This window comes from Alosa alosa, chromosome 6 (genome assembly GCF_017589495.1).
Source record: "Alosa alosa isolate M-15738 ecotype Scorff River chromosome 6, AALO_Geno_1.1, whole genome shotgun sequence".
In the NCBI taxonomy this organism is placed as follows: domain Eukaryota; kingdom Metazoa; phylum Chordata; class Actinopteri; order Clupeiformes; family Clupeidae; genus Alosa; species Alosa alosa.
In genome coordinates this window covers 22559973-22577472 of record NC_063194.1, presented here as the reverse complement: position 1 = coordinate 22577472, position 17500 = coordinate 22559973, and the positions used below count along the sequence as shown (strand labels likewise).

General features: G+C 43.6%; 1 protein-coding gene across 1 annotated transcript in view; it reads right to left on the bottom strand.

Moving 5' to 3' along the window:
- The window catches only part of LOC125296416 (neurexophilin-1), a 21570-nt gene extending 4893 nt beyond the window's left edge, over positions 1-16677 (bottom strand). The window contains exon 1 of the mRNA XM_048246326.1: positions 16196-16677. Within this exon, the coding sequence (XP_048102283.1) occupies positions 16196-16249 (54 nt within the window). The 5' untranslated portion in view covers positions 16250-16677. The remainder of the gene's footprint in view (positions 1-16195) is intronic.
- Positions 16678-17500: the final 823 nt, after the last annotated feature.

The window sequence follows — 17500 nt, the reverse complement described above, 5'->3', positions numbered from 1 at the left end:
CACCCACCCCCCTCTCTTTCTATCCTATGTCTTTCACACAAGAAGATGAGGATGGGAAAGATGAGGAAGACAGTGTGATAGACAGCTGAAGGAGTATGATGAACGCCCCGTCCCCCTGTCCCACTAATCTGTATTGGGCCCAGTTGGTAGTCGGTCTCACGTTCCCTCTCCGGGCCCTCTCCTCCTTCCCTTTCCTCTGCAGTCAGAACGGCGGGGGCCAAGGACCAGCCCTGGACCAAAATAACCCCCCCCCCCCACACACACACACACACACACACCCACCTCCCCCGACTGCTGTCTAAACACGATCCTCAAGCGGCTGCCATGGCATCTTAGTGCAGCTATAACTCCGTCTGCTGTGTGCCCCGACAATCACCATAAAAACAATAACAGGAATCAAAGCTTACAACCATAACAATAACTCAATTACCCAAGCCATATGCATTTAAAAAATGAAGCCTTAACTCAGCTAAAGTAGACGCGTATGTAGTGACAGCCCAGTCCAGCTTAACCGGGATAACAGTGTATAAGGCAAGAAAATACAATGTTCACCCAAGCGTCTGATCAAATGGCAAAGGAGCCCTCTCTGATCTCCTCACACCAAGACACTTTGACCTCCACAGAGGCGCTCTAGCCAAAGCTAGAGTTTCTGACTTTCCTTTTCCCCCCATCATGTAACCTCTGGTTGTGATTCCCAAATGATCTGTGAAATGTATGCTATCAATGTAACATATTCATCATATTCTATCAATGTAACATATTCATATTTGGCCTTCAATTGATTCTCATTATGTGGGCGGCAGTCTAATCATGGTTTCATTGCAATCTAAAGTTATTTGTGCATAGCTGTAGACCACTCCACTGTAGCCTGCATGTTAACTGAGTCTCACACCTAGCCTCTCTCGCACCAGCTGACAAATTACGGGTCAGCTGAGTAGTAGGACACTGCCATTGGTTTGTGGTATGCACATGGGTGTGTGGATAAAAGATCTCTAGCTGGGAAGATTCGGGCTCTTGCCTGTTCTGTTCTCTACCCACTACCTGGGAGAACCCATTCTGTCCTTTGCCCCTCCTCAGGTTTGTTTTGATGTCTTTACAGTATATCCATCCTTGGTTTATGTGGGGTTTTTGCCATCTAAATGGCTTTGGTCTATTTGGCAATCTCATCTATTTTATTTGGTTATCTAAATTCACTTTGTTCAACTGGCATCTAACTTGTTGTAGTGCGCTTGCCTATTTGGTTTCACCTTACATTCTTTTCATTGATATTGGTTGCATAAGTTTATGGTTTACTGTTCGATAAATTGTTAATTCATCCACCATTCATATATCTGTCCGGCTAATAGAGTACTAAAGTGTGACATCACGTTTCCGTAGCAAGCAATTTTCTGTTCTTCACAAACCAAATGAACAACATAAAATACTATGCCAGACCAAAGTTTTATAGAAAATGAACTTTTTTTTTGCAAATTGATAAGCAGTTTGCCTCTCCGATGATTGAAGCAATTATTGAGAATAGATCGTCTTCATTTTTTATTTGAAAAAAAACCCTGAAACTAACATGGTGTAAACCGCTGTCGACATGGTGCAATGCTTCCTGAATGCAATCATCAGTTTCATAGCTTACTTGCCGATTTTTTTTCAGGTTTGTAAATAAATGGCAATTTTTAAGTGTTCAAAGCCACCCCGGTTGACAGTAATAACGTTATGTAATCAGAACAGATTAGGCAAATTAACCGTTACGTTATAAACTTTATCTTTCATACCAGCACAAACTTTTCCTTTTAATACCCTGGAAAAATGCATTAAAGCCTCCACATGTTTCGATCTAGTGATTTTCACCTCTTGAAATTGATTTATTCTCGTTTTAAAAGAAAGAACACAGCGAAGCATTGGAAAATGCCATCTCTGGTTCGGTTGTTTAGAACAGAAAATCTGGTTGCCAGGACAACGTACTGTAATTGTAATTGTAGTTTCTCCCAATATTTACCCCTTATGAGTCATTCTATTGTTCAAGAGACGCTTAACCTTTCCAGCCAAAGTGTTTCTCTTCTGGGATGCCTATGAGCCTTAGAACAGCATGGTAATAAAGCTGTTTAAGAGTAATTGTATTCACAGGTGAAAAAGTTATTAAATGGGCTTAAATGGGGGGCAGTGACACAGCTCCCTCCACTCCAGCAGGTGGAGGCATAACCACTAACTATCTTATACAGGATCAGCGTAATTATATGAAGCTTTACCGAACCATTAACTTGTGGATGACAAAGGGCACAAAGCAGTGGCAAAGTGTTACAGCAGTCGTCCTCTGGAGAATGACTTGGAATTGAGGAGAATGTCAGACTTGTTACAAGTAGCTGCCACGGAGCACATCCTGAAGTGTGTGGAGAATTGGACTTGTAGTGACATGACAAGGCATTTTTTTCCCCTGAAGCCCCTCCGTTTCACACAGCTTGTTTCAAATCTGTGCACTTCACTGAGCCTGAATCCAACAAAACATGCCTGGCCCAGCTGTGTAACATACAGTGTGTAGTACATCAGAGGGTTTCTAATGCTGTGAGTTGGCCAGGGAGAAAAGTGAATTGAAATAAACCCTGTGTCTCATAAGACCATTCATCATTCTGCTCTGAGCCAGGAAGAGACACTTTCAATAGAAAAGGATGGCTTGTTTGAATAACTGATCGTGATTCACTTCAATGTCATCCAACATCTTTAATATGTGAAGAGCTCAATGGAACTGAAAGGGACACTTGTCACAAAGCTTCTTTATTTAATAAAATGACAGAATTAGTTAGAATCTGAGTGTTTTTTCCTCTCTGAAAAAAGGTGACGTGGGAAGGATTGCCCACTGACAAGACAGTCTGATATTTTGCCGAGCACGAAAGGGGATGAATCTACTAATATTGCATAGGATACTTTCTCTTTTGGTCAGTTAAACTAAATGTGGACCAGAATCACACGGCTTTATGTTCCAACGGCTTTATGTGAAATGGGCCAAGGATGCCCTTGGGAGGGCTAGCGAGACGTGAACATCAAGGTTCAGCTGAAGGTGAATTGAATAGAATGAAGTGCCTACCGGCAAAACAAAAAAAAGGTTGGGAGGTGGGGGGCGTTAAGTGATTACCCAGAAGCACCTGGGTGGGTGGTGTCAGTCACTGGCTGGGCCCCTGACACGCGTTAAAGGGGGATTAATGGCTGATTACAGGGTGATAAAACAAAAGGAGGACAAGAACCTCCTTATTGGCAACAGATGGCAAACGGCTTCGAGAAGAGAGAGGGGAGAGAGAGAGAGGGGGGGAGAGGGGTAGAGGGAAAAAAGGAATATGGCTCAAAGCTGTTGATCAGTTGAGTCAGAGAGCTGAAGGTTATAAAAGTGTAAGCACAAGGTGTGACCGTGTCTGTGTCTGTTTGCTTGTTTCTGTGTGTGTTTGCGTACAGTATGTGCAAGGGTGGGACTGTGAAATGTGTTTGTGTGTCACACAGAACTGTAAAATGCAACAGGTCTCTCTGTGTGTGTGTGTGTGTGTATGTTGTGTATACCCATGTGTGTGTGTGTGTGTGTGTGTGTATGTCTTTATGTGTGAATATTTAAGTGGGGACTTTGCCAGCAGTGTCCGCTTACTCCTCTGCTATCTCTCACAGTCCAGACAGGCGCTGCATAAAGTGTAATGATGCTTAAAACGCTCGGAATAAAAGTGATATTGAACTATATGGTGCCTGCTAAAGCTCTGAGTGACGGCTATAGTCCTAAGTGGCACTAACCAGGGTCAGAGTGCGGAGTCCGTCTCTTAAAGTTACCCGGGCAAAGCCGTGGAGCTATAATGAGATTAATGGCTCTAATACCCTGATAATGAGAGCCTGACGCTGAACCCAGTGTACTAGCCTCTCTATGGCACTCATGTGCCCGTGAAGTAAAAAAAAAAGATTCATGCTAAAAGCCCCAGCCCAATAATACTCATAGGTGACTATTCACAGTTTTGAAATGTGAATTAATTACACACATACATTAAGCGCTTTTATGTGATAGGGTGCTAATGGACTGCATAGCACTTGTTCGAGAGTGCTCTGTGTGCGGCGGAGGAAATGCAGGGAGCACGGGAGTGATCGGGTGGAGACGGAGCTGTGGGAAGAGTGGAGCGAGGGATATGGCTGTATGAGTAGAGGAAGAGAGTGGAGCGAGGGATATGGCTGCATGAATGGAGGAAGAGAGTAGAGCGAGGGATAGGAAGAGAGTGGAGCGAGGGATAGGAAGAGAGTGGAGGAAGAGAGTGGAGCGAATCCCCAGTCAGTTGTAATACAGAGACAGTGGGATGGTGTAGACTAGAGTGATGAAGGATGAGAACAAAAGAGGAGCAAGAGGAAGATTCACAAAAAACAAGAGGGCTGAGATTAAAAAGGAATTGCATCAGTGTGTGTGCTGTGCTGTGCTGTGCTGTGCTGTGCTGTGCTGTGTGCACATGTGTGTGTGTGTGTGTGTGTGTTTGTGTGTTTGCGTGTGTGTTTGTCTCTTTCTCTTTCTCTCTCTCTCTGTTTGTGTGTGTGTGTGCGCTCATTGTGAGAATGAAAGGAGGGTTGGTATTTTGCCATGTCTCTCTTATGGCATGTGAGTCACAGGGTGGATGGTGGAGGGTGAGGGGGTGGGTCTTCCCGGGGGGCCGAAAGCTCTCTCGTCTCTTTCGTCTCTCTGGTAATTGTGAGTCATTAAGTGCTGGTGAGCACAGGCCCTGGGTGCATCTCAAGGCAAAAGAGTCAAAAAACAGAGAGAGAGAGTGTGTGTGTGTGTGTGTGTGAGAGAGAGGAGAGAAAGAGAGAGAAAGAGAGAGAGAGAATAATAGACTGTTATTCATGAAACTAAGCTTTGTTACAGAACGTGCAAAATGAACAAAAAAGACAACAGTGTGTGTGTGAACGTGCAAGTAACTGACAAAAATGGGTAACAGGAGAACATGAGAGAACAATGCTGAAGGATGAAAGGACAAGAGAGAGAGAGAGAGAGAGAGAGAGAGAGAGAGGGAGAGAGAGGAGAGAGAGAGGGAGGGAGAGAGAGAGAGAGAGAGAGAGAGAGAGGAGAGAGAGAGAGAGAGGGAGATGAAAGTGAAAGAGAGCAGGATACAGGCGTGTGCACCCCCTCCCAGTTGCCTCCTGAGGCAATTAACAGCCACTTAAAGACGCGACGCGCACGCAGACTTCCAAAAGCCAATTACCGAGGCAGGTAAAGGCTCCTCCATTTGAACTCCATCACGTAGCCACACGTGAACTGACAGCGCGGGCCATCGCCTGTGCCATTTTTTGCAGGGAGGCAAACCAATCCCACCACTGTGGCCAATTAAAAATGCCACCTCTGCTCATTTTGCCGTTTTGTCAGAATTTTCTGCGGTTGTAGAGTCAGTGCGATGCTCCCAAAACTCCGCGACACCACGACACCGTCTAAGAGGCATTCATGAACCTGTCACAAAAAGTTTGTCTCCAGACACACCACAGCAACAGCTTTGTCACACAGAGATCTGTCACAAGCTTGTTGTCAACATCAAAAGCTCAAATGTATTAGGCCTCCGTCTCAAGAATTGTAATTTGAGAGTGCTCATACTTTTATTGCCATTTGCAGGACACAGAAATTTGCACACCCTAATCTTAAATGACACCGATTAAGACGACACCATCAGCAACTGCAATACAATCCAACCCAATAATCAGCTACGGATGGTCTGTATACATGGGACTGGAGATGTAATGTGAGAGGTGTGCTTTTTGGAGAGAGTATTGTGCAGAGAGCATCGCTTGTTTTCTTGCAGAAATGCTGAGAATGTTTCCATTGTGTGTGCTGATCTCCTTGACACTAAGCTGAAAACCGTCAGGGCTTTGACATTTCATCAGTGTCAGAGACAGAGAGAGAGGAAGGGAGAGAGAGATGGAGAGAGAGGGAAGGAGGGAGAGGGAGAGAGATGCTGTTTACTTGTAGCACTTCACCAGGCAGAGCTATTATTTCACCACAGCGGTGACTCGCAGTCCAGACCAGTTTGGGACACTTATCAGCTGAATTAGTGCAAGCAGGGCTCAATGTTACATTAGGCACTAAAAATCAGTCAACTGCATTTATGTACTTTCTCTCTCTCTCTGTCTTTCTCTCTCCCTCTCTCCCTCTCTCTCTCTGATTCTGTCGCATGGAGAATATTAACCGAGTGGATGTGAGAGAGTGGGGAAATGTCTGGCTCTGAGGTGCGCTGTTGAGTGTCAGTTTGAGTTAGATTATTGCTTTGAAACCTACACGGGCAAAATGGGATTATTATTTTGAAATGACTCAGAGTAATTGGAGGCACAGGGTGGGGGAGGCGACAGGAGGGAGTGGGTGGAGGTGGGTGGAGGTGGGTGGGTGGGAGTAAGAGAGATACCACTGAGGAGGTGTGTACAGACAAAGACACGCGTGAGGAGGAAGTCCAATAAGAGCTCGCTTTCCTCTGGCTGTTGGATTGAAATTTCCATCTCTAATATGACATCAATTTTTAATTAAAGGACCGAGTTACTGCTCAGGTTTCTAAGTGTTTCACAGACGCTTTATATTTTCTCCCTTTTTATAACCGCTTTCCCATCTTCCTCTCTGTCTCTTGCCCCCCCTCCAGCCCCAGACCAAAATGCTCACTGTGGGAGCTTTCTCCCCCTAACACATGATTAAAATCAGAGAATAGCAGGGCCCTTATTACTAATTATGCCACACAAAGCCAGGGGAGAGGATGTGATGAAGGGATTGAGGGGGCACGGCCAAGAAAAGAAAGGTAATTTCACAAGAAACAAGCCGCTTGACTCTTAATGAATAATTTACACAGGCTTCAAGGGGGTCACCAGAGCCCTCCTAACCACATGCTCCAACCCCACCCCTACCAGACCCCCCACCCCACATACACATACGTACAGACACACACACACACACACACACACACACACACACCTGGATGGACCAACATGTACGTATGTTTGTTGAGTCTTTTTTTCTTTACTTTTTTTGTTCTCTTTTTTCTGATTCCTTCCTTACTTCCTTCCTTTTCTCCCTCTCTCCCTCCTTCCTTCCCTCTCTCCCTGGTCTCTCGTTTTATTTTCCGCTGCGGCGCTGAACTCTGCTCAGGCAGGTTAAGCTGAGCCGCTCCCCACTGGACACTCAGCCTCATTTAGCATGCTGTGAGAGAAGCCTGCCGCCTGAATTGCCTATCAAAAATTTTACATTATAACCCAACGAAGCAGCAGACGCAGTGCCCGCTTATCAGCAGTAGGATGGGAAGGGGTGCCAATCTGTGTGTGGGTGAGGGGGTTAGTGCAGTGGCTGTGAGGGACCAGGATGGGGTTGGAGTGCTCTGTCTAAAAATGGTGGGTGATTGCATTTACCTCATTTAAACCATTTTGCACTATGTGGCATCTCAACCAGTCCAGGTTGTCTCCGAACTTGCATCAGGCCTCTCAAGCCAGAAGACTTCATCAGGCCGCAGACAGCAGAGAGCAGAGGACCCCAGCCCTGCCTCTCCGACTTGATGACAGTGCAGGTACAGTAGGAGCTAATCGAGAGAGCCCCTGATACCCCTTCACTCTGCACCACTATGTCACAACAATGTAAAGGCCTAACGGCTTATTTGTCTAGACCACATAAAGACCTTTGGATAAGTATATAGGGTATGGTCTTCTTATTAGTAACAGAGAACCGACAAAGAATAGTATAGTATAGGTCAGTGCAGTATAGCTCAGCATAGTTCAGTGAATACTGTAGTTCAGGATTGAATGGTTGTATGTGACCACAGTAAAATGAAATGGTCACTGTAGTGCCCCCCTTTGGGCATCCTGTCAGTAATGCATTACAGCGCAGCTCATTGGCTTGTGAGAAACAAGCCCACTGCTGCCTGATTGTCGCCATTTAGAGACAACATTTCCCTTGTAATTTCCCTGCTAATTGCAGGGATTAATGGAGCTGATACTGGATTTGCTGCCTTAGTCAAATACCACATTGACACGCTGAGAGGGAGAGATAGGGCCGCCGGAAGTTTCTCTGCAACTCTACGGCAACTGTGGCGGCGAATGCAGGGGCCCTGCGCACCCAGGGTGGTCAGCAATTACTGCCGTCACACTCTGATGAGGTCATCAGAAGCTTTTGTCACACCCAGATGGGGTCACCAGAAGCCTTGGTCACACTCGGGTGAGGTTGGTGAGAGATTGTGGCATGGGGTTATGGGGTGTGGGTTGGTGGCTGGAGCTATCAACACTTCCAGATGGAGACAGCTGTCTGTTCTTCAAATAAGCCAGTTTGTGTCGGTGGCGAACAAATAGATGCTGTCCTCTCTCCAAATCTGTTTGTTCTTGAAAGAGCCATTTCATGAACAAATATGCGCATAACAGCAACAAAAAAAACTATCCATGCTTTCAGATCAAAACCAGCCCGTCAGTTTGCTTTCTTTTTTTATTTATGAAAACAGAACTCTTCCTCTCATCAATAAAAACTCGGAGCGTGTCGGGCTTGTTTATGCTCTGTAACCATTGCTTAAAGTGGAGACTGGAGAGACGTTCCCCGAAATAACGACCCATAAATGATGGATTCAGCCTTGCTATTCATTCATTCATTCAAGGATCAAGAATAACAGACTACGGGTGAGGAAACGCCAGCTATCAAGGCTAAATTTGTCTGAGCATTATCGATCGCTAGTGAACCCATTACAACTCGCCACGTCAAGACATCAGTATCACCCACTAATTCACTGCAGGGGTTGGTCTACTATGAAGGGTCGACTCTGTTATACGAAAACAAAACACAACTCAACCACACATAAGTAAAAGCATAAGTCAGCTAAATGATATTGGCACAAACCCAAACCAGTCATTAAGAAGGACATTGCCGTACTGTATGAAGCACCCATGGTGAACATGTTCATTAATTGCTACGCAGTAACCAGAGAGCTCAGTAAACTGGCTAGGCGCTGATTTATTATCATAATCTGGAGAGAGCTGATGCACAAACACGAGTCCTGAGACAACATTAATAATAAAGAAGTAATGATATGACTGCATTTCTGTATTTCACCCAATCCAGTGCAGTTTATAACAACATCAGATACAATTTTAATAAAAGTAACTAATGTTTTTTTGCTTAAAAAATGATTTGTTTAGTGTTTCACTCATTATGACATTATAATAATCTAAATCTGATCTATGCCTTTAATGACTGTTATTGATAGTTAATAATATTTTAATTACACATGCATTTATGCATCTTGCATTGTGGTGGTTTAAAGTCCACCCAATCATTCTTCATGAGTGAACTCTCTTTTGTCATAAGGTATATTATGTAATGATATTGAAATGCTCATTAAGTGGTCTGCTTTTATTGCTGCTATTTGGCAGACATTCACTCAACACGCACAGCGGCATTAAAACAAGTTGGGTTGGGTTGTAAAACAAAGAATGTCCCATTTAATCTCTATAAATCATGAATGATAGGTTGAATAAATAGGTGTTTGTTTTACAAAGCAGTGCATACAGGAATGTAATTGCTATGTTAGGTATTGAAAAAAATCTGATAAAAGGTTCGGATTGCAGATGCTTGCCCCAGGTGTCAAACAGGTGCATTGCAGACCTCTCTTTTTTGTTGTTGTGTTTCATAGTTCATTTTTGGCAGAAATTCAAATGATGGATTCCAAACTGACTTTACAGAGCAAATCCTTCTGTAGCCTCTCACTGGCTTCTGTCCAACACTTCAGTTCATTAGACAGGGTTGTCTGATTATGCCTGACTACGCTCTGTCAGAACTGGCAGAATTTCTAGAGATCTGGGTTTTTTCCCCCCACAGTCATTTATTCAATGCTTATGCTTAAGTATGAGACATGAAAATCATTTCCATTTTGAACTACTCTACTCTGCAATTAATGACCGTGTGTGTGTGTGTGTGTGTGTGTGTGTGTGTGTGTGTGTGCATGTATGCGTGCGAGCGTGTGTGTGTGAGAGAGAGGGTTTGTGTGTGTGTGTGTGTTTGTGAAAGAGGGGTGTTGTGTGTGTGTGTGCGTGCGTGCTATTGCAGACATGTGTGTGTGTGTGTGAGATGGTTTGTGTGTGTGTGTGTTTGTGTGTATGTGAAAGAGAGGGTGTGTGTGTGTGTTTGTGTGTGTGTGTATGTGCATGTGCCTGTGTGCATGTCTGTGTGCATGTGTGTGTGTGTGTGTGTGCGTGCGTGCGTGCGTGCGTACGTGTGTGTGTGTGTGAGAGTGGGTTTGTGTGTGTGTGAGAAGGTTTGTGTGTGTGTGTGTGTGTTTGTGTGTATGTGTGAGAGAGGGTGTGTGTGTGTGTGTGTGTGCAGGGGCGCAGGAGGCACGGAGGACATGGGGGATATGTCCCCCGCAGTGCTGAAGAGACAGCCGTCGTCCCCCTCACTTTTGATAAGGAAAAAAAGCCTTTTAGGTACGCTAAATAAATAATAACATATAGGATTTGCGCTAACTGTAAAACTCCCCATTAACAGCATCACATCAACCACAGCCATCTACAGTACTGTAAGACTGCACAATCTCATATTCACTCTGTTGGATATCTGAAGCCAGTTTGTCTACTAACAATCATAAAATAATCCAGGCTACTTGCTTAGCATAAATCATTCATCATCATCTTTATTTGAGGAAGACTGGTATTCGAGGCAGGCTTTTTTAAATATTTCTAACCTGCATTTAGACATGCGTTTCGTTTGGAGCGGCATACCGGTAGGCTATCAAAAGCATTTTCGGTTTGGTTTGGGATTTAATTTACTTTTGGACTGTTTGATTATATTGCTAAATATTGGGACTGATGGGCACTGAAATCTGGGAGATATTTGATGGTTCACTGTTAAGTTTCATGCAGTTGAAAAAGTGTCGGGATTTCCACTGCTGTTTATTGCGAGACAAGGCAGCCCTTCATTGAATAGGGGTTGTGCTGTAATGGAAACCTTTTTGCGTAGCCAAGTAGCCTAAATTGAGTTATTGTTTAATTATGCATGATTTAGTACTTTTTTTATAAAATTCGTAGGCTGGAATGCCTTGAGTCGCAACAATTGTGTTTAAATGTAGCTTCAGCCTCTGGCAATTGGGGCGGCAAGAGAATGAGCTTGAGAACGTGTGTTGGAGACCTATGATAGGAAAACGACTTTTCTTTGCCAACGGTAGGCTATTAATCCAACCAACATAATACAATACAACATATAATAAAATATTAAGAAGAGGTGTTATTTCATTGACTTAAATCGAAACAATGTCTTCTAGTGGACTGATGGCAATTGTTGGTATGGTAGGCAATTGTTACCCCGTCTTGTATATGGGAACCTGCCTTTATTTGTCCTGCTATAAATAGAATCAATCAATAATTTGAGGATTTATGGTAGCCTAGTGCTCAACTCCTCCTGCTCAACATGATGTTAGCTGTTATTGTTTATGATAACAAACTCAACTAGCCTATACTTATCAACTCGTTTTCACTAGCCTAACTATAAAATACAAGTCTATCAACGTTTTTGTTCTAAGACATTTATTTCAAACATAATTTCAAGACACAAATTGTATACTTCTGTTACCTTGGTGCATAAATCCCAGAGAGTAGGCTACCACACCCCAGAGGGATGGGCCTAGCGTTCTTATGCGTTCAGTGTGGGGTATAAACAAGCTGAGAATTTAGTGGTGTCACGTCTGCCTGTCACAGCTTGGGATAATGTGATACAGTTACTACAGTAACAGTATTTTTTTTTTTTTTTTTTTAATTTTATAAATGCTTTGTTTAAATGCTGTTGGAACAAATAGTTGATTATAAAGGCAACTTTCTGTTGCAATTTTCTGTGTGTTCTGGACTGGTAACTTGTTAAGCCAACACTTGTTAAGTTCTAACGTTGCATAAATATTAACTGCAAACACACAGTGGAGAGTTGATTTGGTTTATACCAGACCATTTAAGTAGGCCTAACTAGGCTATTTGATCATGTAGTCTATGTCTGGATCATAGGCATGATGATTCATTCATGGCTTCATAAAATATCAACATCCCATGTTGCTTTTTTCTACCATTGGCCCAAGTAGTGACCAGTTCTACCATTGGCCCAAGTAGTGTGAAATAAATCTAAAAAATAAATAAAAGTAGAATTGCACATAGCAAGAAGCTGGTCTGAGGGCAGATCTGGCGTTGTGCTCATCTCACAGTTTTCACCATTTTTATCAAAAAATATTTTGAAAACATTATTACAGTATTATCTTAATATTCTAGCAAGTTTAAAATATGATGGTCGAAAGTGGGCCAGAGGTGGCGATCCGATATCTGGAAATCTGATCTCACCATGGGTTTGTGTTCACAATTTGGTCCCCCTCACTTTTAAAATATCTCCTGCGCCCCTGTGTGTGTGTGTGTGTGTGTGTGCGCTATGAGCATGTGCCTGTGTGCATGTCTGTGTGCGTGTGTGTGTGTGTGTGTGTGTGTGTGTGTGTGTGTGTGTATGTGTGTGTGTGTGCGTACATACAGTATTTGTGTGTGTGCGTGAGCTCAGACTCCAATGACTGGAGACACCCAGTGGGGATCAGGGTTTGCATGCTGGAGGATTCTCTCTTCAGCCCAGATATCATCCGACAGTCGATCCCACTGGGACTCCAGTAATCTAGTATCACTTACGCATTGATTTTCTCTTTTATTGTGTGATTGTGGAGAAAAGGTCATCTGATGTGGGGGTGATCTTCAGTATGCACAGGTCCCGACGGGCCCCTTGCTGGAAAGCTTAGGATTTTGTGCAGCGTTGCCAAACGCTGCACTCGTTTCTCTGCCACACAGGGCACAGAGATCAAACCGATACCTTCCAGCCCATTAGTAACTTCTGTGGCCCACCGCTGCACATAGTGAGATGAGGCCACAAGACAAATAGCATTTTGTGCATCATTATGTAGGCTGGTCAGTAGGAAGCATGTTCAAAATGAGCATGGTGTGGCTGGTTGTTGGCCAAACACGCTGTCTGGCCCTGGAGTTCAGGCACTCGTGGAGGTCAGGGAATGCTGGGAAGGGTTATGTGGGGAGATGGGGAGCAAGGTGCTGGGGGAGGGTGGGGGTCCTGGCAAAAGCAGAGACCAGGGATCAGGTTGTATATGCCTGAGCATAAATCAACGGCAATTCACCCTCACATCAGACCAACCAGCTGCTTGGCCAAGATAAAAACAGAGAACCTGCCCCGCTTCTCTCCCTCACTCTCTCTGTACCTCCACCCCCCCTCTCTCTCTCTTCCTGGCCCAACTTCACTCCTACCTCCAGTCCCACTAGTCCCCCACTGATCTCTCTCTTCTCTCACTCATTAACCAGAGCCTGCATTGGAGGCCATCATTTATTTATCTAATGGCCTGTTTGCAGGTAAACACAAACATGTTCTACATGTGTGGGTGCTTATTTACGCTTATCTTCACACACTACACGTATGTGGGGTAGTACATTGTTCTGATATGTGTGGTAGCTGTTTTAAATGATCATTTAAATGTTTTTATATTGCTAGTGTGCTGGGTATTGTGAGCTATCCTGTTATTTCATATTTTATGCAAGGAAACTGCAAATTGTATTTGAGATTTAGACTTTTTCCCCCATTTAACTAATGCCTTTAGGGACAAACATAATGTTTAATGGGTAGAGCCAGTTCAATTCAGATTCAGTCCATTCAGAAAATTAATAGGTATTCCATCTAATTAAGTGCAGGGACTTAATGGAAAATAAACTTTAAGTCAAGTTACTCAAATCTAATCTCACTTAACAGGCTGAATTTCAGCTGACTTGAACTGACCCCATCTTAGAACACAGATTTGATATTCATGTGTTTAATTTGCCATTTATTGCCAGATGCTTGTTCTATTTATTGTTATTTTGGACGTGTGTAGGCAAAGCTCCGTTAGAACAGTACAACATAAGCATTCTGCACTGGACAAAAAAATACAATATGAAACAGATACACAGCACCTGGTTCTTTTCTTGCAATCAGACAACACACAAGAAAGAATGTCTCAGGGGACAGCTTCCCAACTACCACTTTCACATCTACTCATGTGTTCGCATTTACATATTGATCATTCTTTTGGAGTGTTTCCAGCTTCCAACTTTACTCCCGCAAAGGGATCAAGACTTGTTTACTCTACTTAAGAAGTCTAATTTTCGTCAGAACGTTGGCAACATTGACAACGCTGCATACACCGTCATTTTAACAAGTTTAAAGGAAGAGTCAGGTAGCCTAAACTAAAACACAACACATTTACTTTTGTAATTGCGCGCTTAATTGCTTAAGCAGGCCTAATTGCCAATGCACTTCACCACTCATCAAAACTAAGATAAATGTGGACCTCGTGCCGTTTGAGCATATCTGAAAATGGAACACTGAACCTAACTAGTTGCTTTCCTAACCTCATATTTCCCTCAAATAACCTATACAAATATGAATGGATTTATAAACGGACAGAAAACGCTTTCTGATCTTTGTTTTGCTGTCAACTCTGTCTGCAGCCATTAAAATATCATGGCTAAAGCATACTGCAGCCTCTATTTAGCCTATACTGTACATCAATTGTATTCTGATGCCTGAGCTCGCTTAATAACAGCATTAAAATACAAAGTGCATATTGATATACTGCGCATTAATCGCCGCTCCATAATACCATTGAAAAAGTTTGATAATTCATTAATTGCTCCGTCATTCATCACTGTCGAGCAGCCTAATGAATTGCCCGAGCTACCCCGCTGAGAGGCGCGAGGTCTTCCATTTCACTGTTAAACGCGATGCTGATAAATGACCAAAGTCCACACTGTAATGAGTTACATCATTAGTGGCGTCCCTGTGCAACACGACCATACATGTATTCTTGGCCAAACCCCCTCTGAAGCAAGGCGTTTGTGACTACAAGTCCGCCCTGCAATTATTAGAAGACTACTTTTGGTAGTCGTGGTTGTTTAATTGTATACATGCCCGTATAGGCTTGTCTTTTTGTTTCATCTCAGCTCATTTTAAATGCCTGGCGTCAAATGTTCATTAGGCCCAACCAGTAAGGCCTGTGTAATAAACCGTTGAAGATTGGAGTAGGCCTAGGCTACGTGTTTTCATTGTTTATGAGATGCTGATGGAAATTTGACAGACCTCTGTGACACGTCGTTAGATAGGTATGACCTCTTTGTCGGCTAAGTTTATGTAATTAAAGCTCATTTCAGTTTCTCATAACTTCTCTTTAATTACACGTAGGAGTTTTGGTAATTACACTTCGATAGATTAGTCAACGTAATTAATCCATCGCCCTGGACGCCTGCGTGCCCTGACGCATGTTGATGGAACCGTCGCCTTTGCAGCTCACAAAGACCTATTAATTTCACAGCGGCGCAATTTTGAGGATAAACAACCACATGAGTCTTTGCACCACTCGGCACATTTTAACCCCCTCTTACTAAATGTTGTGTTTCGTTGCTGATAGCTTTTAAAAATCAGAGCAAGTTAGTCGACACTCAATCCTGCACACACAATGTATTTGGACACATAGGCCTACTAATGGCGTCATGTAGTGTAATACTGACAGAGATGTATGATTTGTGCTTGATTTGTGAGTGCGTTTCGGCTAGGTGAGTGAGTGAGCTTGTGGTTTTGCACCTGCGCGATTAACAGACTGTCCAGGTGTGAGTGAGAGAATCTCTCAAAATCACAATAGCTTCTGTAATTTTTCATTATATATGGCAGTCTAAATCTATATCCTATTTAAATGAGTTTGTTTGTCAGTGAAATGCGTATTCGACATCAAACGAAATTGATTTCATTCGAACTTTCGAAGTGACTGTTAAGGTCTTTATCAAATCAGTCCTAGTAACATGGTCCCACACTCGCAGTCTCGCGCCCAGACGGTACGGTTGGTACAGTCTGTCAGCACTCGTGGGACCCTTCTCGCCAGTGAGCGTGCAGCGAACCGTGAAGTTCAAGAAACCGCTTTTCGATTTTCATTCTAGTGAGTATGTTGTTTTGAAGCCTCCCTCAACCTTTTTGCGCCAAAAAGGTGATCATATTAAGAGACCTTTCAGACGGAGGATAGTTGTCACCCACACCTCAACGCGCAGGTAAGAGGTAGATAGCCTATGGTTTACACTGACATATGGTAACATTAATTCCGATAATACATACTTTAACAAGGAATAACATTTGTTCATCTCCACCTCCTCATTTTGCGCTTACCAGGCAAGCCGTCCCATTGAGGAGTAGCAGAATGAAACCGTGGTCGGTGCGCATTTCGCCGGCGCGCAGTCCTTTAGACTCCCGCTATTGTCCGAAGACTGTCTTCCCGTTCAGGAAGACGCAAATCCTCCGTTACCGTATCCCAAAGTGGCAAAATTAGGTCCCATGTCCTGCGCAGGCACAAAAGCAACACCTCCGTACCTTTGAAAGCCACCTGGCACCTGACTCGTCAACTCGCGTTTCAGCTGGACCACCGGTTCATCAGAAATCCATAGGTGTGTTCAGTAAGAGAGGGATACTGCATCACCATTCGGGGCCAGCCAAGCCTTCCAAATCTCATATGTACCCCCTTCAGCATTCAACAGGGTTAATGTACTTAAATGTGAGAAAAGACATCTTCGCCTTTATCTCGTGTTGACACCGGTAAAGATCCTCGCTGGATAGACAAGCCTGATTAGAGCGTGAACTCCTTCAGCGTTGCACATATCAGCGCACGCAGAGAGTGGCAGAGTCTTGCATTGACGTTTTAAGTCCCCCTCTCTCTATCTTTCCCTCCCTCTCTCTCTCTCTCTCTTTCTCTCTCTCTCTCTTCCTTTCCCACCCCTTACCCTGCCGTTTTCTTCCTCAAGGTTCATTCCACCTATCTTTTTATCTTTAATTACTTCTACCTATCCGACGTCACTCCAACGCCTTCAACAACGTTAATGTCCCAATTACCACCACTTACTTTTTGCCGTCCAATTTTCCTTAGATTTACCAAAGCCAACATGTCCTAGATGCTTGGTCTTTCTTTTCAAGATAAGCACAGTGGACAGAGTGGCTTGAATGAGTGCAGTTCCTATTCGGCTCTGCATTGAACTGTAGCACATTTACAGATGGGGTACTGTATGTTATGGTTTTAAATCTATTATCATTATCACGGATACATTAGAGTTTAAAAGTGTGATATATCGAATACATATCAAACATGTTGCAACCCATCTGTGATGGAAAAGTCTTTCAGGCCCTGCCTAGTGTGTCTTATACTCAGAAATGCCTACAGCATGTTTGCATATTCCAGGGAGTCTCTTCAGTGGAAGGGCTGGATTCAGTCAGCTGTTTCTTCAATAATGTAACCCAAGGGTCCTTTCTTTCTCATAATAATCTCACACCTCTAACTGCTGAGGTTGCCCAAGGACTGAGTTTCTTTGAGGACCTTTTCTCTAAAATCAATTCATTTGGGTCACACACACACACACACACACATACACAGAGAGAGAGCTAAGTGCTAAATCTCCAGTACAGTCCCAACTAGGGATGTAACGA